The sequence below is a fragment of the Rhinolophus sinicus genome, chromosome 10, assembly GCF_057876585.1.
Source record: "Rhinolophus sinicus isolate RSI-liver-muscle chromosome 10, RSI-T2T, whole genome shotgun sequence".
In the NCBI taxonomy this organism is placed as follows: Eukaryota; Metazoa; Chordata; class Mammalia; order Chiroptera; family Rhinolophidae; genus Rhinolophus; species Rhinolophus sinicus.
In genome coordinates, this window is record NC_142510.1 from 14,403,769 (window position 1) to 14,426,884 (window position 23,116).

General features: G+C 52.3%; 1 protein-coding gene and 1 long non-coding RNA gene across 2 annotated transcripts in view; one reads left to right on the forward strand and one right to left on the reverse strand.

Annotated features, from left to right (window-relative positions):
* The window catches only part of PDPK1 (3-phosphoinositide dependent protein kinase 1), a 71,989-nt gene that overhangs the window by 7,128 nt on the left and 41,745 nt on the right, over window positions 1–23,116 (forward strand). Inside the window, exons 2-4 of the mRNA XM_019719724.3 lie at window positions 18,478–18,744; window positions 21,760–21,802; window positions 22,066–22,203. Coding sequence (XP_019575283.1) covers window positions 18,478–18,744; window positions 21,760–21,802; window positions 22,066–22,203 — 448 coding nt within the window. The remainder of the gene's footprint in view (window positions 1–18,477; window positions 18,745–21,759; window positions 21,803–22,065; window positions 22,204–23,116) is intronic.
* On the reverse strand, window positions 1,837–13,821 carry LOC141569430 (uncharacterized). The gene is made up of 3 exons (XR_012493042.2): window positions 11,444–13,821; window positions 7,129–7,442; window positions 1,837–6,857 (listed from the first exon to the last, which is right to left on the reverse strand). It is a non-coding gene; the product is annotated as an uncharacterized LOC141569430 (long non-coding RNA).

The following is a 23,116-nucleotide window of genomic DNA, read 5'->3' on the forward strand; positions in this document are numbered from 1 at the left end:
ATGGTGGGTTAAAGACGCAGCAACAGAACAGGGCTCCCCACTCTTGGCCGGGAGGAATCCTTGGATGTGAAAGACCCGATCTGCAGCGTAGTGGGTGGGGGACAGCCCGCCAGCGCTCCCACCCGTCTGTGAGCCCCACCAGCCACCGGCCCTGCCCCAGGGGCTGAAGGGAAACCGACAAACAGCACGGCCATTACCACTGGTGCCTGAAGGGCAGCGAGGGCCCTGCCAGGAGGGGTAGCTGGCCTTTGTGGGCTGCTGCAAAGAAGCCAGAAGAACCACAGTGCACCTAGCAGGGTGCCCAGAGGGCAGCGGAGCAGGGAAGTGGCTGCGTGTGGAGGGAGTTCAGGGAGGGCGGCAGATCCCAGCTGGGAGGACCAGACTGTGTGCCTGGCTTCGGCTCCCACAGGGAGACCTGCTCGGCTCAGACACTGAGGCCTTTGGACAAGGCGAGCTGAAGAAAGTGGTGCTATTAGGTAGCAAATGTATACTGAACGTTTTCTGTGTTGCTTTCCTTCCCTTCCCTTCCCTTCAGTAGCCCTGTGTTTTTCAAATTAGTGTTGAGCAGTGACTCTGAGTCAGGTTTTTAAAGACAGGATGTTCTCAGATCCTTGAAATTTGCGTGAAGATATCAAAATTGCCTCCAAACAAACTTGTTTTTATAATAAACTTCATTTTGGAATTTTTTTTGATGTATGGAAAAGTTGCAAATACGGCACGGAGCTTGCATGGTACCCATGACCCACTTCCCCTCGTGTTAACGTCTGTGCAAGCACGCCACATCTGTCAAGAGTCAGAATTGAGGTGTGCTATTAACTAAATGCTAACCCGTTTGGGGTTTGTGTTAGGTTCCCCCAGTGTCCTCTTTTGTTCCAAGATTTCATCCGGGGATCACATTGCGTCTCTGGCCCAGGACAATTTCAGTCCTTCCTTGTTTTTCATGAACTTGATGTCCTGGAAGAGTAAAGGTCGGGCACTTCGTGGCCTGTCCCTCAGTTTGGGTTTGTCTGATGTGTTATGGAGACAAAGCTGGAGGTGTGGGCTGAGGAAGAACCGCAGGGAGGGGGGGCCCCTAGTGCATCCTGTCAGGGGTACCCGACGCCCACTGACTGTCCCTGCTGAGGTGAAACTAGATTAGTGCTGAGTGACTAGAGTTAGGCCCATGGCCCTGCTCTGCTCTCTGATACGTGCTGTACGTGCTGTACGTGTGTCATAGCGTGACCACAGTATGTTGATTTTGGAAGGACCTGCGTGTACCCCATTGGGTCCTTCCAGTTTCCAGATGAGGACACTTGGGACCTAGGGGCCTTCAGACTTACATGTACCTGGTCAGAGCCTGGCATGGGGTCCAGGCACCTGCCGGCTCGGGCCAGTCTGCAGACATGGACACTTCAGGGAACTCTGCAGTGACGGAGATGTCCCCAGGTGCAGAGAGGGCCTGAACTCACTCAGAACTGCTTTCCAATCAAGGGCGGGCCCACGTCCCTCTGGAGCATTTGCCTGTGGTCTCACTGGCCTCTGTGCGAGCTGCTCAGGTCCCTGTGCCAGGTCTCGTGGCGCTTTCTGTGCAGCTGGGAGGATGGTTTGGGTCACCCGCCTTTGTGAAAGTAGGTGGTCGGCTCTGACCGTCTCCTCTGGCTGCTTCTCAAGCTGCAGTGTCGTTCACTGTCTAAGGACCTTTGCCTGGAGTCAGAGATCGAGCTGCGTGCGGGTTGTTCCTTTCAGGCTGTTCGATTGACCCGAGAGCAGAGGGCGGTGTTTCTTCTAGCCTGGAACTCAGAAGGTCGGCGTTCAGGAAAGCCATGCGTTTCGCTCGTTTACCCCCCTTTCCCCCCCCCCCCCCGTAGAGTCTGAGCTCCAACCTCCTTTCCGCACAAGCACAGCAAAAGCAAGACAGTGCTGAAGGTAAGAATCGGTAGGAAGAAAGACAGACACTGGTCCAAGTGGAAAGCACTGGAAGAAAATATGGTGACGGCTCCTGGCAGCCGGCGGACAGGTCTCTGGGTGTTGAACCCACCCAGGGGCTCTGGCCGGTGTGAAGGCGCGTCAGGTGCTCGGCGTTGGCTAAGACACGGCGAAGTGCGGACGGCCCGGCTGCCCATCCTGCCTTCCTTCCTCCTCCTCCTCGCTCTGCGGACTGAACTCGATCTAAATGCGTGAGCGGCAGAGGTGTGGACGTCTGTCATGCTCCACAAAATAGGTCTTTCTCTGCTCGCTGATGTGCAGTGTTGCTGTGGGAGTTTGCCCTGAACACTGGGACAGAGGCTCTCTGTTTCATCGGCCATTGTTGGCCCCAAGAAGAAACTCTTTATTCAGAATTTGCAGATAAGGAGGGCAGGGAGGGAGAGCACCTGTTTATGGTGCTTTTTCAGGTGTCAGGATAGGCGTTCTGGCTTAGAAATGAGCGGGGGCTGTCTTCCGTGTTGCAGCCCCCGGAAGTTCACATTTCTGGAGGGGTGTTCCTGCCAGATGACGCTTATTTACATGGCCAGTGGCATTCTGGGGGCGGGTTTTTGTCTTTTTCTTATTTCAAGGCGAGAAGCTTCCGAGGATTAAACAGCAAAAGTTTGACCACATTGATCTGGCACTTTCCTTACAAGACGGCCAGTTAGAGTTATTAGAACAGGTGTCCGTATCGCTATGGGTATGTGTTTATGGGTGGGAAACACTGACGGAGGGTAAACAACATGCAGGGCGTTGTAAGGACTTTGGGAAGTTCCCCCAGGTCCAGTGCTGCTCTCAAGGGTCTTGCATCTTGCCTGGGAGGACGCTCTTCCCTCGGGGTGCACAGTCCTGGGGGGGTAGGACAGAGCAGCTCAGTCCACACTGAGGCTGAAGGACGGGACACAGGAGGGGAAGAGGGTGGGGCTAGTGGTCAGTGTCAGCCCGGGAAAGGGGAAGGCGCTGGGCCTGCTGCAGGCATCAGACGGGGACCCTGAAGGGTCCCAGCCCAGCAGACGGGCCGGGGTGAGTGGGGGGAGCTAGAGGTGGGGCGTTGGTAGGACTGGAGCCCCAGAGAAAGGCTCTCATTTCATTGGAAGTGCCAGTAGCTCTAGGTTTTATTTTAGCTTTGACCTTTTATTCTGAGGCCCAGGGAAGTTTTGTGTAAGGAGCTGGGGTTGGAAGCTGCAGAGAGAGAAAGAGGGAAACGCTCAGCACATTCCAGCCTCCCCACCCCCCTTACTTACCTACCAGATAACGTACTTTTGATCAACTTAGGGGTCCCTCAGATTCCCAAACAACATCGTGGGGAGAAATGTTTGCTGATTGAATGTAATTCCCAAGGAAAGATTCATGTTTAAGGGGCATATAATCAATGTGACTTGAGATTAGAAACTCAGTGTTTCTCTTAGTTGTCCCTTTAATATGTTAAATTATTAATTGTAGCAAAGCAGAAAGCAAGACGAGCTTGTTCGTAGTGTTTTCTGCCTAAAAGTAGATTTTACTGAGTGAAGTTTTAATGCATATGGAATCTTAAGTCTATGGAGTGAATGAATTATCTTTGAAATGCTGCTGTTTTTCTGATGCAGCTCCAGAATGAGTCTTGAAAAGCAGAAATAGGATTTCCATGTGGGGAGGGGCACCGGTAGTTATGATTTCTGCCCCTCACTCGGATCTGCATCTAAAAGATACTAGTTTATTCATCTGCTCATCAGCAAATGCGCCTCATACCTTTGTGAGTCCTTCCTGAAGGAGCCTGGAAGGAAATTGAAAAGGTTTGTGGGCCCCATGTGGTATCACCAGTGTCCCCTGGTGGGTGGCCATTGACAGGGTCCCTCAGAGGCAGCAGCGAGCTCCCCTGCTGTTTCTGCTGACCCTGCCCGTGTCTGACTCTGTCCTCTGTCCTTTACACTTACCAAGGTAAATGGTCACAGGAACCACCTAGAAGATGTGCCTCTCCTTCTCCCGGAGGTCATCACTGCTTCCCTCCTGTCTTCTTTGAACCCCATTGGTACCTCTGCTGTACCCTGACAGCCTTGCCTCCTGCTGTTTCACTTCACATTTGGGCCAGGCATTTGTCACACTCCACTTCCAGTGGCTGCTGCGTCCTCCTCCCTGGGGAAACCAGGAGTAGCCTTTGTCCTGTTGGTAGACATTTACATAGGCCGTTACCAGTGTTAGGAGTTTGTCCTTAACGAATGTTTTCGTAATACAAATCTTCTGAATTTCTGACTGTTTCGGCTAGATTCTGTATGGAGGCCTGTGCCCGGTCGAAAGGCGTGAGCCTGAGGCGTGCCGTGGTGGGGATCCCTAACTGCTTCCCGGGGAGGTCCTGCCCGTTGAGGGCCCGTCCTCAGCCCCTGGCTGACACCCAGTCCCAGTGTCAGGCGGTGCACCCTCTACGAGCTGGAAGGGTCTAGAGCATCAAGTGTCAATGTGGTTTCACTGCTGGCGTGTGAGTTTGCGCCAGGATTTGCTCTGTGCCTCAGGGACCCCGTCTGTGGAGAGGCTGCTGCCAGGGTGTTCACACAAGGAGTCATGTGAGGACTAACCGTGATCGCGCGTGAGATGCTCAGAAGAACGTGTGGCAAACAGTAAGCTCGTCGCTGTTAGTTACTGTTTTCAGAAGTCGAGCAAAATGGCATTTCATTAATTTTATTTTGAGCAGCGGTATTTAAGGTTGTCTGTAGAAGGGGTGTATGTAATTATATGGAGAATTTAAAGAATGAGCGGAAAACAAGCTCCCACGTGCCCAGCATCCTGCTTTAAACATAGGGTTTTGGGGGTTCTTAGAAGCCCGCCCCGGGGCCCTCCTCGCCGTCACCTTCCTGCGTCATGATGTGAAGTGAATGAAGTTCCTGGTGTGCAGAGTAAACCGTTCGGCAGTTCCCACGTAGGAAGTGAGCAGAGCTTCGGTGTCATGCAAAGAAATCGTGTGTGTCAGCATTTCATCAGAGGTTTGTGGTGACACGTGCGAAGCTGATGTTGACAGTGCAGGTGAGTGAAATGCAGACACGCTGTTTGCTGAGTCCTGAGCTGAGGCCCAGACTTCAGGCTGCGGGCAGCCCGGCCTCGTGCCCGGCGCCCGCCTCGCCTGCCTGTCGCTGCGGGAGCGGCTCGAAGGGGCTGGAGGAGAGAGTGGGAGGACAGATTAGGTGGCCACGCTGGGAGGCTCACGCCCTGAATACTGCTCGCTCCCTTCTTGTCCTTTCCACGGCCCGCTCCGTGGAACAGTAGAAAACAGCCCCACGTTGGTCTTTGTTTCAAACCAGCCTCCCACTTGCCCGGAGCTTCAGCTCCTATGTGCGGTTCCATGCGAGTGAGACAAACAGCATTTGGCTGGGGGCTGTGCTGGGGGCCCACCTGTCTCCTGTGAGCCTGCTCCCCGTGTGCGCGGGGTCAAAGGCCAGCATGGGCCAGGCATGCGGCACAGTCGGTCCTAGGAGCACACGCAGGCGGGAGCCTGGGCCCGAGAATCCCTGCGTCACCTCAGCCCGTAGCCTCATCCTGTTCGTACAACACACTTCACAAAAGGCCTTCGTGTGTCTGTCGCCGGCACCTAGCCCTCAAGGGGTGGGTCTGTGTTATCAGCCTCATTTAATGGAAGAGCACCTTATGGCTCAGAGAGTGGGGTTCAGCCGTGGTTACCCTGTTTCAGCGAAGTCACAGACCTTGAACTTGGGTCCTGGGTTTTGCTGCTCCACCGCAGTTGTTTCTCATGGTGAAAGTCTGGGGTCCGGGGAGGCAGCAGTGCTTGCTGTCGCTACCTCCACCTGCTTTTCTGTGCTGGGTCTGGCTTTGGGGGATTTGTTGGGGTGAGAGAGGAGGGTCTTACCAGAAAGTTCTTTGCCAGCGAGCACAGCTGACCTGCCAGCAGAGTCCCTTTGGGGATGAGCTGGTCAGATTTGATGGCAGCCCCCCACCCCGTTAATGCAGGGGCCTAGGGGGTGTTCCCTGTGTGTGGTGTGCTGGCGGGACCTGTCGGGGTGCCTTCAGAGCCCCAGAGCACACCCCGCCCAGGGGAGCTCTAAAAGGCAGCTTCGCTTTGGGAGTTTGGGAGCGTTTCTCTTGGCGGCTGGAGCCTCAAGCTGCGTGACAACGTCCTGACCATACAAGGCCCTGATTTTGGTCTTGATTCCTCTGCTGGTGTGTTAGGGAGCTCAGCCTTCCTGTATCGTTTTGTCTGACTCGCAGCAGAACCGGGCCTCCTGAGAGAGTATATATTTAATTCACATTTACTCCCGGATGGATAAACACATTTGGGAAGGGCTCGAAGGGCTTCTTTTAGGATGTGATGGCCCCGGGGAGGAGAAACTTTGGGTCGGTATCTTGTGTGATTTAACTGTAAAAGTGCTCCTGGCAAGCTCCCTCCCAGTCCGTCAGCTGGAGTGTTTTGTGTAGATTCACTCACTAAAGCCCGCGGTTCTCCGTACCCGTGACTATGCGGTAAAGGGTCTGAGCCAGAAGGTGACAGAACTTGTCCAGGGTCAGAAGGCCAGCCAGGTGCAGAGTGCTCATTGTAACAGTTCCACGGTGGCCCTTCTCTGCTTGTTCCTGTAACTGCCTGTCTGTCCAAGGCCCGTTACTAGTTCACACGCAAAAGGTTTACAGTCAGTAACTAATGATTAAGCTTCGAATCGATTTATTCTTGTCACGTCCTGGAATTCCTCCTCAGCAACTTTTTAGAAATTAGAAAAACGTCTCTCAGAGCCACAGCATGTTTAAAGAATCCAGTTGTGATTGCTCAGATCTGGGGTGTGTCTGCCCCCCACCTTTGAATCCTTGATCCTGGTGCAGATGGATGGGCTGCCTCTCAGGATGAAAGACTGTCTCTCATAGCACCGACCCCCATCTAGCTTCCAACTCCCCAGCGCTGTGCTCATGTGACATCCTTGCTTACTTTGCATGTCTCTGTCCTAAGGAGAACAAGATACAGGGACAGATAAAGAAAGACCCAGAGGGATCTGAGGACCAGCAGGCAGCCCTCTCACCCCAACTCAACTCCTTGGCTCCTGGTGCTGACCCAGGTCTGTCTGCTCTTGTCTCAGTCCCAGGGCTCAGGGAGGAGGGGGCTTCTAGTCGCTGCTCAGTGACCCTGTTATGTATCATCACTTGTCAGGTGTTTTAAAGGACATTTCAAAACAGGAGAAACCCCGTGTCTCCCATCCTAACGCAACCCCTGCAAACCGTTTTGGAGAAGAAAGGTCCTCTTCAGCTGGGCCCCATTCCGTGTAGACACAGGAGCCCTGGGAAGCCGCTCCTGGCCCCTTGCTGTGGCGCCCCCGCCCCCCCACACACACACTTCTAGTGGCCTCCGGCAACCTGGGCCCGTTGTGTCACTGGCCACTTCCTCATGTCCTCGGCCCAGCACTGCCCTGCTGCAGGTAATTAAGGACCGTGAGGGGCGCTTTCAACACGTAGGGAGGGCTCTGTATTTTAACAGCAGATTCTGTCTTCCTGGCAGTGAGGCTCCGAAGGGTTGGGGAAGCTGTTGTCCGCAGCTGTGGGAGAGGCGAGGGGTCTGCGTGTCAGAGTCGATGGCAGCGGGAAAGAAATCCAGAGGTCATGTGTCCTTTGCCCCCAGTTCGTTGCATTTGAATATATTTATCAATCCAGTGGTTGGTACGGTTAGCAGTTTTGGATGTTGGACATTGGATGTCTGATGCTGCTATTTTCCTAAACTCTTAGTGGCTAAGCCAGGGACTACAGAGTAAACTGAGCCCCGACGTCCTTAGGTGGGTATGAAAATGGAATTTGATGTCAAAGTAATTTTCCCTTAAGAGTTTCTACTTCTAAGAGGCGACTCCGAACTCAGGACTCAAAGTCAAAGAAGTGGAAGCTGTTATGTTCTTTCTTACAAATTGTGTGGAACAAGTGGAGCCTTCAGAAAACGCCCAGTTTCCATCGGGACTACATTTTTACGGGTTCATTTAGAAGCCAGTGGTTTAGAACTGGGGCTTGTGTTCCTGTCATAGGTGCCCTCTGAAGGGGTGTTTGTAGTCCTGGCCCAAACCCCGTGTGCTGCTCTGAAAAGGTGGGACGACCACAGGTGGCAGTCCTACCTACCGATCCCCAGGACACACTCACAGGTACAGACGCAGGTTAGTGGTGAGTGCAGTGGTGCGGACGTGGTGAGACCCACTTGTCCACAGTCCAAAGGGGCCGCTGTCGAGGGCTGACTCTCCCCACCAGGTTCATTGGGCACAGTCATCCTTCCTTGTTCTCCATGGAGCTGTGCCACGGCCTCATCGTCCCCTGTTCTCAGAGGTGATGCACTTACGGAGCTTGTCCCAGCCGTGCCTGGGGCCGTGGGGAGACGCATGGGGGGCTGGTGCTGGGAAGTGGGGGAGGAAGAGTGGGGGTTGGGGCTCGGCCTTCGGAGGCTCCTGGCGGGAAAGGAGTGGATTTGACGTCGGGCTTCGGCCCCGGGCAGCCGCGGGCGGCCACTGCTGTGACGTGCGTCGAGGCCACAGCCCCCGGCCTCCCTTGGGTGTGAGCGGCTCTGATCTGGGGGGTGTGCACATGTGTGCGTAGGGCGCCTGCGATCAGAACTTTCAGGGTGACTTTGCGCCTGCAGGACCGGGCAGAGGGCACGTTCTCGAGCACGTGTCTGTCCAGCGCCATGTGATTAGGGAGGACAGGAGGTGACGCTAACCTGGGGTATGCTGCTTGTATGTCTCCCGAGATGCGATTGCAGAAGCTGTTGAGTAACCGAAAGAATTTACTTACCATACTTTTGGGTCACCAAGTGGGGGGCAGGCTGATGGGCTGTGCCAGGAGCGAATGACTCACCCGCAGACCCTGGGTCGCCTGGGTCCCTCGGCTCTGCTGCCTCCACAGGCCAGGCCGGGAAGGGGCACCGCCACGTGGCCCACGGGTCAGCAAGTGTCCTCTCCACGTGGCAGATGGTCTCCAGGGGCTGTTTGTGCAGCTCCTTACGGCCTCAGAATGTCACCCAACCAAAACCAGCTCTTTAGAATAAGGTCCGTAGTACAAGTAAACATTTGGACTTTGCACACTGATGAGGGCGTTTTTCCTTCGGCTTTTCGCTTCATAATTGACGCTTAAAAAATGCGTTACTAGGTAATACTGCTTCCATCATTTCCGTTAACTGCAAAAGTAAAATTCTTCACTAACAGACCCGTGCCCGTGAGTTCTGCCTGTGGGAAGAGAAGGACGAGCACCGTACGGACCTTGTAAACATCTCAGGGAGAGGCCGTGCGATTGTCTGGGCCCTGAGGTACTTGTGGCGGAAGGAGATCCCAGAATTCCACCAAGGAGGACAGCTGCTCATGGCGCCGCAGCGGCGGGGACCCTGCCGGGACGAGTTAGGAGCTACCGTGGGCTGGTGCCCGGCATCTGGGAGCCGAGGGTTGGTGCTGGACCACACAGCTTAGGGTGGCATCCGACTCCGGTGCAGGAGGCTCCTGGGTCCTGAAGGGCACCCCATTTCTCAGGCTGCCACCCCTGTCATTTGAGGTGGCCAGAACGGGTGTTTCGGGTGTGCTGGGGTCCCCACCGGACACCCAGGGGTTTTGTGTGGAGGTGGCCCCTGCTGTGAGCCTTGAGCTGCTGCTCCTGCTTTGGGGCCTTTCCACCGGCCCGTCCTCTGCCCAGGAGGCTGTGCCCAGGGGTCAGTAGGGCTTTGCCACCTGCTGCGGTCCTTGCTCAGATGTCACCTTCCCAGTGAGGGCTTCTCTGACTGTTCAGTTCTGTACCACTCCATCCAAATGCTCCCTTCTCCCTTCCCTGCGGTATTTCTCACAGCAGTTACCACCGCCTGACACACTAAGTTTTACCTGGATTTTGTTTTGGGGGGGCTCTATCTGTCCCACCAGAAGGTGCGTTTCTTGAGGCATGGGCTCGGTTCTGTTCTTGGTGTCTCTCCAGTGAGCAGAGCGCGTGGCTCACAGCAGGTGCTCAGTGAACCTGTGAAGGGGCTCGAGCAGTGTGGCTCTGAGCTCTGCGTTTCCTTAACCATTGAAGCTGCTGTGAGGCGCTGGTGGAGTCCCTGCTGTTTGACGTACAGCGTGTGATGGAAAAGCACGTGTGTGGGGCATCATCTCAATGCCCTTTCCAAGTTCCAGAGTTCTTTCTGTACTTCGCTTGAATGTGGATTTCGGCATGACTGGCTCTTCTTCCTGCCTCAGGAAGGCGGCTGTATTTTGAACCTGAAACATTAGGGGAAAGTGAAACTTTAAAATGCGTGATGCACGAAGCTCTTCCTACATTTCACTTTCTACGTGTGAGTATTCCCTTCCCTGCCATTCCAGCACCATCTAAGCCTCCATCACCCTCCCCTGGCCAGTGCTGCAGCCTCCAGCCCCTCCTCTGAGCCCCCTGCCGACCCTCCTTCCTGCCCCCCAGCAGCCAGGGGTCTGCTCTGTACCCCAGCACTCATGCATCTCACCACGGCCAGCCTCACGGCTTTAAAACCAGTCATTTCTGAAAATGATGTCGGGCCCGTCTCCCCATTAGGATGTAGCTTCCTGGGGGTCCCACATCTGCCCCCCTGGCACTGCCATCCATGTTCGTTCAGTCGTTGGGTGAATCATATACCGGGTTTCCCCAAAGATAAGACCGACCCGGAAAATAATCCCGAGCAGGATTTTTCCGGATGATACCCCCTGAACATCAGCCCTCATGCGTCTTTTGGAGCAAAACTTAATATAAGATCCAGTCGTATTTTCGGGGAAACACAGTAGTTCGTTTACCTCCTTGAAGAGCGTCTGATGAGTAAAATGAGTGCATGTGTCTTTATGAAATAACAGAAAACCCCTGGCTTTGGAGAGTCACGTGTACGTAGAGACGTCGCTTCATGGGGTGTTTGCTCTGTGAGTTAAAGGTCTCGGAGCTCCCATGACCCCCCAGGACTGTGCTCCCGGAGTTGGGGGACATGCCGTGAGCTGTGGCAAATGACAGACTGTGTCTGCTGAGCGGCGTGGACGGCACTAGAGAGGTTCCCGGGTGACGGGGAGTCTGGGAGTTCCAGCTGGAGGGGTGCTGCCAGCACCCTCTCCCTGCCCCCGTCAGCCTGGCCTCGGGGCCACCTCACCACCCTCTGCAGACACCCGTGTGTCCTCTGACTGTGCCCCCAAAGCAGGCACAGCTCCGCTCAGGCTCCAGAGCGTTCTGTCCCCACAGAGCACGCGCTGGTTTCCGCCCACAGCTGACAACTGCCAGGTGACTAAGTAGTTAATGGTACAGGGAGGCGGCGTGTGTCCCTTAAAGGAGAGGCTTATTCTAAAGGCCTTTAAACCTGTCATTGGAGTTGTGCTCGGGGCTGGCTGAGCGGCCGGGCATCTTGAGAAGCTCTGAGTTAGCAGCAGGGGTGTCACGTGTATAGGTGGCGAAGCCCAGGGCTCACACCTTCTTCTGTGACAGGCTCTTTGAAGGATCAGAACACAGTGTTTCCCTCCCCAGGATCTCAGTCCTGGCCCACCCCGGGGCCAGTGCTAAGAACAGAGGCCCAGGTTTGTCTTCATTCTTAACGGCCCCTTACCTGCTGTTTGGGGGTGGGGGGCTCCTCCTAAGAGACGTGATTCCCCACGGGAGCGGCTGTTCCAGGACAGGTTGTGGGCTGGTGGTCAGTGTGCTCGGCCCTTCTCCTCCTCGCACCCGTTTCCTGGTGGATGTGTTCTTGTTCTGCCTGTTGCTTTATCCTGGTACAGTCAGGGGTCTTCCTGACGATCAAAGGGGCGCCCAGCTGTGTTTTTCATCCCTGCTCTGAACTGAGAGTTCGCTTCTTTAGTTAAAAAAAAAAAAATCGTAAATCAGAGAAAGGATTGGGTATAATCTTATAGCGAGTGAAGTGTTGAAGGCGAGCATTTGCCAACAGCAATGTCACCAGAGTTCCACCCACGAGGACAGAGCAGGATTTCTCAACCAGGAACTAAGGCTACTCGCGCCTTTGTTGTTGGGGTTCTCTTGTTTACTGTAAGGTGTTAGAGCATCCCTGCGCCTGTCCACTAGAAGCCAGTAACACTTCTCCCTCCCCCAGTTATGGCACCCCAAGATGTCTTGAGAAATTGCCAAAGATCCCCTGGGAGGCGGCAGAATGTCCCCAGTTGAGAACCACTGGGATAGAATATGCATTGGGGACCCCAGACTTCCTAACACTGGGCGCACATGGCGGTGGGCTCCCTCCTAGCGGTCTGTGCTTTAGTGTAGCCCTGGCAGCTCCCAGGGTGAACCCCACCTTGGGGCCGCCACAGGTCACAGCCCGATGCTTGTTCTCAGGCTCGCTGCTCGCGGACTGGACACATCCTCACTGAGGAAGGCGCTTTGGTAGCACGTCGGGCGCAGCAGTGTCCGCCTTGAAGTCCTGCACCATCCAAACATGTCGACACGAAACCGTGTCTGATGACGGAATTCTGCAGAGAGAAGGGCAGCTGTGCAGTGCAGTGCCGTGTGTGTGGCTGTCTGCCCGAATCGTGTCTCACTAACTCTCTGCCAGACCAACAAATACCACTGGTACAACGCCACGCACACACTTCCGATCCTTCCAATGTCAGTGCTCACGGCCCCACCTGTCTTCTCTCTCACCTGCTCGGTGCTCTGCGCATTTCTCTGACTCTTACCACCTCCCGCGTGGATGGGTGTCAGAGAGGAAGTGAGCAGGTTTTATCCGTGCGGTGCTCTGCTTCCTCCCTCGTCAGGGGCTGGCCTGGTGCCCCTCGGTGTCACAGGGTCTTTTGGTTCAGGTCTTGCTGCGGAGCCTGGGAACAGGCAGAGGTGAGTGCCCAGGGCCTCCTGCTTGGCTGGCACCTGCTTGTGGGGTTGGCTTAGCCCAGGGCGGGTACAAACCTGCGTTTTCTAAGGGGCAGAGCTCTCCTTTGAAGATCTGTTCTGGAGACCTTTTTCTTTCTTTCTTTTTTTATAACTTCTCAGAAATACGTGCTTGTAAACTCGCGTCTCATCAGGTTGAACCTTACTGTCTTGGGGGGGACCGCTCTCTGCGGGCGGGCCGGTTGTTCAGGTAGCCTCAGGAAGTTTGAGCTGAAGGCAGCTTGTCTTGGAAAGTGCTCCGGAAGCCGGCCCTCCAGGGGTGTTTGATAAACAGGTTGTCTGTTGTAATGGAGGTCATCTCAGGTCGTCAGGCCCCCCACCCTGTGGACGTGCTGACGTCTATGCCTGTTACATGTACCTGCCGTCTCAGCCATTGCTGCTGAGCCTTGGGGAACTCGTCACTGCTCGCTCTTGGATGTCACTTACGGCACCTCCTGGAGCGGAGCTTCTGCGCACTGAGAAGCAGCAATGGGCTGTCCCCTGCCTGCACCAGACATCTTGATGTGACAGATTGTTGGTGCCTTTACTGGAATTGTCGTTGGGTCCAGAAGCAGGTTGATGTACAATTACGTTTTTCCAGAGCCACAGATCAGCCCATCACATTTTGTTATTTAAAAACTTCATGTTTGAGATTTTACTCAGTAATTCAGTTGTCACTTTTGAATTAAAAGCAGCGTTTGTGACTGTTCTGTGTGCCTTTTCTGTTGTCTCCTTGAGCCTTGCTTGGCAGGCGGATGGACACATAGGTGAGGCCTGTAATTAGGCCCGTATTGAACTGCTTACACATTTGGTGGCACAGCTGTGGTGGGGGCAGGGCACGACAGGGACACGTGGTGCTCTCCGCTCTTCCAGCCGGTGGGGCAGTGAGGCGGCAATGGCCGCTGCCCAGTGGGCATGTGACCCGGTCGATCGAAGGCGCGCTGTAGTGTCCAGGACCGTGCTGCGAAGTGCTGGCTCCTTCTGCTTTCCCTCCCTCGCGTGTGCCTCCATCCTGCTGCTCTTCAGTCCCGAGCCTGAGGGTCTAGACTGAGGGTCTACACTCGGGATGACCTGGAGGCCCAGGGAGCGTTTCCCCCCTTGGCCAAGTATGGGAATCCCGTGAGATGCTCTGTGTGCACAGCCCAAATGCAGGGTAGCTGGCCTTGCGGTGAGGATAGTTCAGGCCTAATCTTGGTTCTTTTTTTTTTGTTTTTCCATTGGGGAATATTAGGGAACAGTGTGCTTCTCCAGGGCCCATCAGCTCCGAGTCGTCCTTCAATCTAGTTGTGGAGGGCACAGCTCAGCTCCAAGTCCAGTCGCCATTTTCAGTCTTTAGTTGCAGGGGGTGCAGCCCACCATCCCATGCGGGAATTGAACCGGCAACCTTGTTGAGAGCTCAAGCTCTAACCAACTGAGCCATCCGGCCGCCCCATCTTGGGTTTTGATGAGCCTCAGCCTGGTGACTGGGACCTCTTCCCCCTCTCTTACCTCTGCCCCTGAGGATGGAAAGTTCCTGCTAATCTGGGGAAATAATTGAATTTGAGTGTGAATTTCAAAATTATTAAGGTACTGACTGAACCCCAGAGCTTGGTCTAACCCTTGGTACCTCTTGTGAGACGGAATGTTTATGAAGTACGTAAGGCACACCTGACTTACTGCCGAGCCATAGGGCGTGCAAGGACACAGCAGTTTTCTGTAAAGAAATGGTGGGCTTTGGGCTCCCAGTCCGGCTAGAGGACCTGTACCCCTGTCATGTTGCCACTGGGTGCCACATTTTAAACATCAGATTCTCTTAGATATTTTTTACAGTCATTCGTCATACTCGCCTAATAGTTCCTTGATATTGTGTGCCTGGTTAATTCCTTCACATTTTCATGTCTTGCCTGGAGTTATAACATCTCAGCAGATCTACATGTGAAAGAAGTCGCCTCCTTCTGGACGTGGTGAAGCCCCAGCGCTGGGTGATGGCTCCTGGGCTGGGAGCAGGGACGGGATGTGTATTCTGGGGTGACCCTGCCTGAGCCAGCCTGCCATGTGGAGCCGAGGATTATATGACACTGTGGGCACTGCCCAGGCACCTGCCTGTTCTGCCAGCTGCACCCTCCCTTCTCTACCTCTGGGCTCACCGTGCTCGGCTCACAGGATGTTCCGTCTAGATTTGTTTTTGACTTTGTTATATGTTTTGCGCATCTCAAGATGGATATCTCCGTTAGCTCTTCTCTTGTGGTGGCTGAGGTGTCACCTGCTGCATACCCACATGTCGATTGCTGCGTGCCCACGTCTTTCCTGTTCTGGATGCAGTTCCTGCTGGATCCTGGCGCCTTCGTCGTTTTCTGTGTCTCCCTTCCCTATTTAAGTGTAGAGAGGACATTTTTTGTCTATCCTTTATGAACAAATATATACACAGTACAAGAAACAGCTCTGTATGGCTGCACTCCCTTGGCTATGCAAATTTATAAAATTAAGCATCCAGTTGTATTCAACCTGCTCTTAGGTTACAATATGGATATGCTTTTTGTCAGCTGTATGTATTGTCACAGACTGCTGAGTTTTCCCAGTTTCAGTTTATTCTGATTAGCTGTCCTTACTGATCTCTTTTTAGTGTTTACAGCACAACGTGGCCAGTGGCAGCCCCTTCAGGTCAGCTTCCCTGCCCTTTCCTGCTGTCACAACTTATGAAGGCACCTCCTTTTCAGACCCCGCATGGGATTCCTGGACTGTTTTGATTGTCTTCTGTTCCAAGACGTGGAGTCAAGTGCTCTCCTGGGTCCTTTAACGGGGAGGGCTGTTAGAAACGGTCTGGGCGCTCTGAGCTCATTTCGTGTTGTTCTTCAGTCGTCTGCTGATGGCACGGCGAGAACCCTTCAGGGTGGGAGTTAGAAAATTGTTTGTTTATGGTTGTGGGTACAACTTCTTTGTATTTCCGATTTGACTTTGGCACTATCTAATCCTTTCTTAATGCCCTCCTTAAATTTTAACTGTATTTATGCCCACTTTTCTTCAATATTTCCGTGTGTCTCATTGACAACTGTTTTGTTGTCGCTTTGTTGACTAATTACTGAATTGCTTTCCAGAAACATTTTAGCAGCAACACAGGTTTGTGGTGCCAGCTGCGGTTGTAGGAGTGCACTTGCTTTATCCTCGTCTTGCTAGCATCGGGTGTCTCTGTATTGAAACATATAGTCATCGTTCTTATCCGTTCATCCCCCCACGGTTGAAGGTGGCCCGTGCCGTCTCTGGTTGCTTTAACTTCTTGAGTTCTGCACGTTTTCATCTCTTGGTGGCCTGAAGTAGTTTGGTGCCGATCCCTTGTCCATTTCTTCATTAAAAGTCTTGGGGATTTATAGATTTGAATGAGTTCTTATATATAAATTACTGCAGTAATTCATGTACCATAAACTGTATAATTTAGTGGTTTTTAGTATATTCACAGGGTTGTACAAACATCACCACCATCCAATTGCAAAATATCCTCCTCATTCCAAAAAGAAACCCCAGCCCCATAAGCAGTGACTCCCGCTCTCCCTCCCCGGCCCCTGGCAGCCGCGGATGTACTTTCTGTCTATAGATTTGCCTGTTCTGGACCTTCCATGTGAATGGGATCGTACAGTACGTGGCCTTTTGTGCCTGGACGTTTTCACTTAGTAGCAGCATGTGTTCCATGTTCATCTGTGTTACAGGAGGTACCACTACTTCCTTCCTTTTGTGGCTGAATGATACTCAATTGTATGGCTACACTGCATTTTATTTACCCATTTATCTGTTCATGGACATGGGTTCTAGCTACGTTTTGGCTGCTATGAATAATGCCACTGTGAACATTCTTGTACAAAGAATAATTCCTCTTGGGTATTCCACCTGGGAATGGAATTGCTGGGTTACGTGGTACCTGTTTCCTTTTGAGGAACTTGTCGGACCGTTTGCCAAAGTACCTGCACCGTTTTACCTTCCCAGCAGCAGTGTCGGAGGGTTCCAGTTTCTCCACATCCTCACCAGCATTTGTTATTGTCTGTCTTTTGGATTCCAGCCACCCTAGTGGGATGAAGTAGAATCTCACGGTGGCTTTGATGTGCATTTCCTAATGGCCGCGGATGCTGAGCGTATTCTCGTGTGCTTATTGGCCATTTGTATTTCTGTTGGAGGAATGTTTATTTGGATCCATTGCCTGTTTTTTAATCGTGTGTGTGTGTGTGTGTGTGTGTGTGTGTGTGTGTGTGTGGATTGAGTTGTAAGAGTTCCTTATATAGTCTGGCTACAAGTCCTTTAGCAGATATGATTTGCACATATTTTCTCCGTCTCTCTGGGTTGTCTTTTCACTTTCTTGATGGTGCCTTTGAAGCACAGAAGTTTTTAATTTTGATGAAATCCCTTTGATCTGTTGTTTTAATTGTTGTTGCTTGTGCTTTTGGTTTCATATCTAAGTAACCATTGCCAAGGTTATGAAGATTTACTCCCTTATTTTCCTCCAAGAGTTTTATAGTTTTAGATATTAGATGTAGATCTTTGATCCATTTGCGTTAAAGTTTGTATCTGACATGGGAAAAGCATCCAACTTCCTTCCTTTGCGCGTGGTTATTCAGTTATCCCGGCACTGTGTGTCTAAAAGACTATTCTTTCCCATTGAAGGTTTTTGGCAACGTTGTCAAGAATCAGTTGGGCCATAGTTGGTTGATGTGTGGGTTTATTTCAGGACTCTGTTCTAGTCATCTCTGTGTCTGTCCTTCTGCTGGTACCAAACTGTCTTGATTACTAAGGGATTTTTTGTCAGGTTTTAAATCTGGAAATGTTGAGTCCTCCAACTTTGTTCTTTATCTGAGATTGTTTTGGCTATTCTGGTTCCCTTGACTTTCCATATGAATTTTAGGATCAGCTTGTGAATTAATGTCTTTCTCGCTTTTTTTTTTTTTTTAAGGAGGGTGCCGCTCACAGTGGCCCATGTGGGGATCGAACCAGCAATCTTGGTGTTGTTATCAGCACCGCGCTCTAACCAACTGAGCTAAACGGCCACCCCCAGCTTGTCAATTTCTGCAAAGAAGCCTGTTGGGATTTTAATAGGGATGGCATTGAATAATTTTTTAAATTAAAATTTTGAATTTGTTTAAATAGTTTAAAAACAATTCTTTAATTTGGTATGTAGGGCTCAGGTTGATTCTAAATCAGTTATTTTCCAAATTGTTAACCAATTCCACTACAGTTATTTTTGAGAAGCTTATTTTTTTTTATAAACTGAAATTTTTACGTGCAGTTGGCAATTCTTGGACTCTTCTTTCCATTAAGTTATACTTCTGTGTTCCCGGGCTGCCGGGTTACAATTCTGTTTAGCTGTGGGATGTAGTCTCAAGCCAGTCTGTTTGTTCAAGCCCTAATTGAGTGCCTTCCTGCATGTCCTGTCTTGTATGAGCCCTGGGTGGGTGAGCAGGGCGAGGGCTTCTGGAACGAGAGACCCCATGGTCACGGGGTTCGGACCGGCTTCCACTGAGGGTCGTCTGGGCAATGACGGAAAGACCGTTGGGTGGCAGGGGCTTTGAGACTCACGCAGTGCTGAGAGAGGGGGAGGACAGCAGGTAAGTGCTGGGCCGTGGGGTCTGTGGGCAGGCCCAGCTGAGAAGGGATTTGGGAGAGCGGGCAGCAGCCTGAACCGTGCGGCAGAATGTCACATGGCCTGCCCTGTACTTGGCATGTGCATGTCCACATGTCAGCACTTCACTTCATGTGTTTCACAGGAAACGGGCGCAGCTTGAGTCTTACCTTTCTCCTCTTGCCCACCAGTATGACGCCGTTCCTATTCAGTCCAGTGTGGTGTTATGTTCCTGCCCATCCCCATCAATGGTGAGGCCCCAGACTGAGTCCAGCGCGGCCCCTGGCGTCCCCAGCGGTGGTAGCAGGCAGGGCCCCACCATGGACAGCACCGCGACGGAGCCCCGGCCCAGTGCCACCTCGCTGCAGCACACCACACAGCCACCGCCACAGCCTCGGAAGAAACGGCCTGAAGACTTCAAATTTGGGAAGATTCTCGGTGAAGGCTCTTTCTCAACAGTGAGTACCTGCTGCTGCTGCTGTTGAAGGAGTGGGTTTTCCTTGGATAGGCTGAACTTCCAGGCTCGGCGCTGGGAGACCCGGCTGCCCGGGCGCTGTTCTTCCCCAGAGGAGGGTCTCAGGCTGGGGGTCTGTCCTGTGGTGAAGGTGACTGGGGGCTGCTACCACCAAGCAGATCAAGTGGCCAAAATATGTCAGCTATGATTTTGTACATGAAAGCTTTAAAAAGCATCTCTTGATCTTAGTTTTTACTTTTGGAAAAATGCAGTTCGTTTTAATCTAATCAGGTATCAGCACGTTACATCCATGGCCTTGGGCCCCAGGGCAAGGCCCTGGCAGCTTTTCTGTTCCTTAGATTGCAAGTTAGAAACTCTTCAGAGGTTTGGGAAGACATTTGACAATCTTTATTATTTCCCTGTTATTTTTATTTTTTCCTTTTTTTTAATTCAAAACTAGCTGTCCACATGTTATTAATTAAATATATGTATCTACGTATAACAGTACACCCTTGACCCTTGCTGCACTGTTATAGCCTAAGACCCGCTGGGCTCCAGGTTCTTGCAGCCTCAGTTTCATAAACAAATGTTGTCACAGCGCTTCAAGTCACACTCGGGGTAACTCTTTTTGCTACCAGAGCGAGTTGTATCAGTTCTGTAGTATTTTTCCTCTTAAAGCAAAGACACGAAGGTTCACAGAAGCCCCTTTGTTGAGGTGGCAGCCCCACGTGCTCTGCCGGGGCCCGGGGCCTGCTCCCCAGCTGGCGTGCCTTAATAAAAAGACTGCTCTTTGCCACCGTGGTCTCCAAGCCGGGACCAGCCGCGCCCAGCACGCTGTGGACACGCCAGGGGGGCGCTGCAGGCCCCCTAAGACCTGCCGCCTTCCTCCTGACAAGTCGTCCTCGCCTGGCTCTCGTGAAGACGCCTTATGTGAAATTCGTTCTCCTTTCCTCTTTTGACATTTATGAAATATTTCAAAGCGCAAAGAAGGACATGAAATATAGCTCAGCCATGTTCCCAACATTGTTTTAATGAATGTTAACGTTTGTTCCCCTTACACTTTTCATTTAGATTTTTTTTAATTGGCAGTTTTTGTTTAAATTATTAAAGAATTGTGCCCTGGGGATAAAAACCTTCAATTATGAGGCTAGTCCCCAGTCCTTCTGATACTCACAGATCTTTATAGGAAAAAAACTGTTTTGTAGAGAACCTTGGTGTTCTGCGTTACCTACCACGGTCCAGTAAAAGAGGAAGATTGCTCTCCTTTCTCAGCTTCACTTCACTGGACATTTATCTTGACTGGAAAATGAGGGCTTGTTTGTGAACTTCCCCCATGTCCCTGGCTTTGCACAGTGGGTATCAGTAGGCACTGTCCATCTGGGTGACATGCTTCTGATGGTGAGAAGCCCCAGCCTTGACTCTTCCCAGCGTCCCTGTGCTGGGAAGTACCGTGAATTGGAGGATTCTTTCTGGTGCTTCATGGAATCCCGCAGTCCCGGGTCTTAAGTTATATGTGCTTCCCTCGGGTCTTTCTCACCACACCTAAAATAGAGACTACTTACAATTAGGACAAGCAGCAGTGCCCAGGCTGGGCTGGTCTTCACTGGGCAGAGCCTGGTGCTGGAGCTTAGGGAGGCGGGTCTGCTGCCACCCGGCTCCCTGAGGATGATCGTGATATCCAGATGAGCCCTGCCATCAGCCTGGGTGGCGTGGAGGGGTGCATCATGCCTTTTTTGGTGGAAGAGGGGCCCTCCCTGCCCTGCGCCCATAAGGAAACCTGCACATGAAATGCTGAATTCACACAACAGAAAGATGACATAACCATCTTCTTCAGAAAGGATTCCGTTAAATATTAAGTATTCTTTCTGCTTACTTAGTTAGTGTGTGCTCCTGTGAAGAAATGTAACATTGCATAAACACCTAACCTAGAGAAGGGAAGTCCCTCCCTCCCTCCCTCCTCCTCCCTCCCTAGCACCTTCCACAGTCCACACAGGTCCATTCCTCTGGAAAGATCTTTGCGATCTCACTTTCCACTTGAGTTCATACAGTCCAGCCTCATTCTTGATGACTGCAGGGCGTTTCATACAGTGCTTTTCCAGGATCGCTTCTGGTAAGTCTGGAAAAGAATTCTGTGGCAGGATTAACTCATACTCGGGCAGGATGAACACAGCCTGCGGTGCTCTGGGGTTTCCCCAGGAGTCGGGCAGGTTTTCATCTGTTCTCTGGTCCTTGGGCCATCCCCCTGCAGATGTCTTAGGAGAGGCGTTTGGTACCAGCTGGCGGTGGTGGGGGCTGCCCAGGGTGGGCTCATCAGGCATTTGGAAGTTGGTGCTTAGGTTGCGCCCAGGGTTTGCTTGTGTAGAAAAGCCTTTCCCATGTTCTGTGAGGCCCCCCAGATGCTCTGCCTCGCAAGTGAAGTTTGAGCACCAGACTCAGGTGAGCCACAGAGAGGACAGGGCCAGGAGTGTGCCTGTGTCCTGTGAGGGCGCAGGCCTCCCAGCAGGCACTGTCCTTAAGCAGGCCACGTGTCATTTCATCTCCCAGGCCCTTGAGCAGGGGTGGTATTTAAGCTGCCTGACAGTATCAAGTGAAATGCATGGGAACAATTATTTGGAAAAGCCCAAATTCTGGGTGGCTCTTTGCAATGAACACATAAAGTTATTTTTTGAAGCAATTCCCAGTCCCCACTTGGGAAGGTTTTATTTGCTGCTTCTTCCTACGGTTTGTGAGGGTAACGCTGGTCTGCACGTGCCGCGTGTCTATTTCACTGCACAGTGGGGACTGTTGGCAGCTGAAGAACTTCTTGGAAATAGTCGAGAGATATATGTGTTTGCTGTGAACCGTTAGAATACGTTAACTTAGTCATTGACATTCAGCTGTATTAGGTAGCACAGGGCCAGAAATATTTCAATGTAATTTCACAGTGGGGGCGGGGTAGCCTGGGTGACTTGTGAGACTCAGTGCCCTGGTTACATTGGGTGTTTTTTCTCTTCTCTTTCCCCTTTTCTTCCCAAACCAGGTTGTCCTGGCCCGAGAACTGGCAACCTCAAGGGAATATGCTAGTAAGTACTAACTCAGCGAGCTGTGTCTGGGATGCAGGGACAGTACAGCTCTGGGCACGTGCCGTCCGCCCGGCTGCCCGGAGCCTGGGGGTTTCTGCGCCGATCTCACGGGATGGACGCCGGTGGTCTGTCTTAGAGACCATGAAGCTGGTGGTTGCGTTTCGTGAAAACCTTTCATGTGTACCAGTTACTTTTATGAGTTGTGTCCTTCGTATTTTCTCACTGTTTCCAATTGTGGTAACTCACTTCTCTCTTACCTTAAGTTAAAATTCTAGAGAAACGTCACATTATCAAAGAGCACAAGGTCCCGTATGTAACCAGAGAGAGAGATGTGATGTCACGCCTGGATCACCCCTTCTTTGTTAAACTTTACTTCACGTTTCAGGATGATGAAAAGCTGTGTATCCTTTGAACAGTCAAAGCGTTCTGAAATCACACAGTGACCTCTAATCATTTTGGAATTGTGACACCATTGTTTGTTTTCACAAGGAGCCCCTTTCCTGGACAGGAAAGGGGCAGCATGTTTTAAACACAGAGGAATTTACGGTGTGGGACCCCTGGGGTGACTTCGAGGGAGATCATCACAGAGATTTTGGAGGGGTTTCTTATTTGTCAGCATTGTATCTAAAGGATTGTTATTGTAACCCCGTGGTTGCTTTATTCAGAGGCTTTATTCAGAGGCTTCCCTCATTCCTCTAAGCATCGTGCGTGGAGTATCTATCAGGTGTCAAGTCCTGTGCTTAAAGTTAGAGGAAGGATGATCTCGAGCACCTGGGCTCCTGAGGTGGGCACCTCTCTGCCCTCTTTGGCCTAGGCGTGTGGGTGTTGGGTTGGAAGGGACATCTTTCCCCGGCTCAGCCCCCAGGGGAGAAGTCCCACAGGTGAGGAGTGACCCACAGGAGCTCGCGCCCTTTCTGCCTGACCCGGGATGCTGTCCTCCCAGAGACAGCCCCTCCCTGGGGCCCTGCAGCCTCCCTCCTCCCCGTCCCCGTCCCCTGTGGCACCATTCTGGAGTCTGCTCTCTCTGCCCATGGGTGTCTCTGATCACGCAGGGCCTCTGGCTCTCCGGGGCTGTGCTTCTCCAGCAGAGATGTCACACCCACTGATTCCTTGCTTTATTTCAGGGCATCTCATGCTCCCTGACTTCTCCTCTAAGTCCTGCAGAACTCTTTCCCCTTATGTTTGCTTAGGGTTCAGGGAGGCAGGGCTCTGTGGCAGTCAGGGGGCCGCGCAGCTCATCTGCGGGCCTGCCATGGTGCAGCCAGGCCCACTTCCTCCTCACTCCTCAGCGCTTGCCTGCCTGCAGTTGTTCTT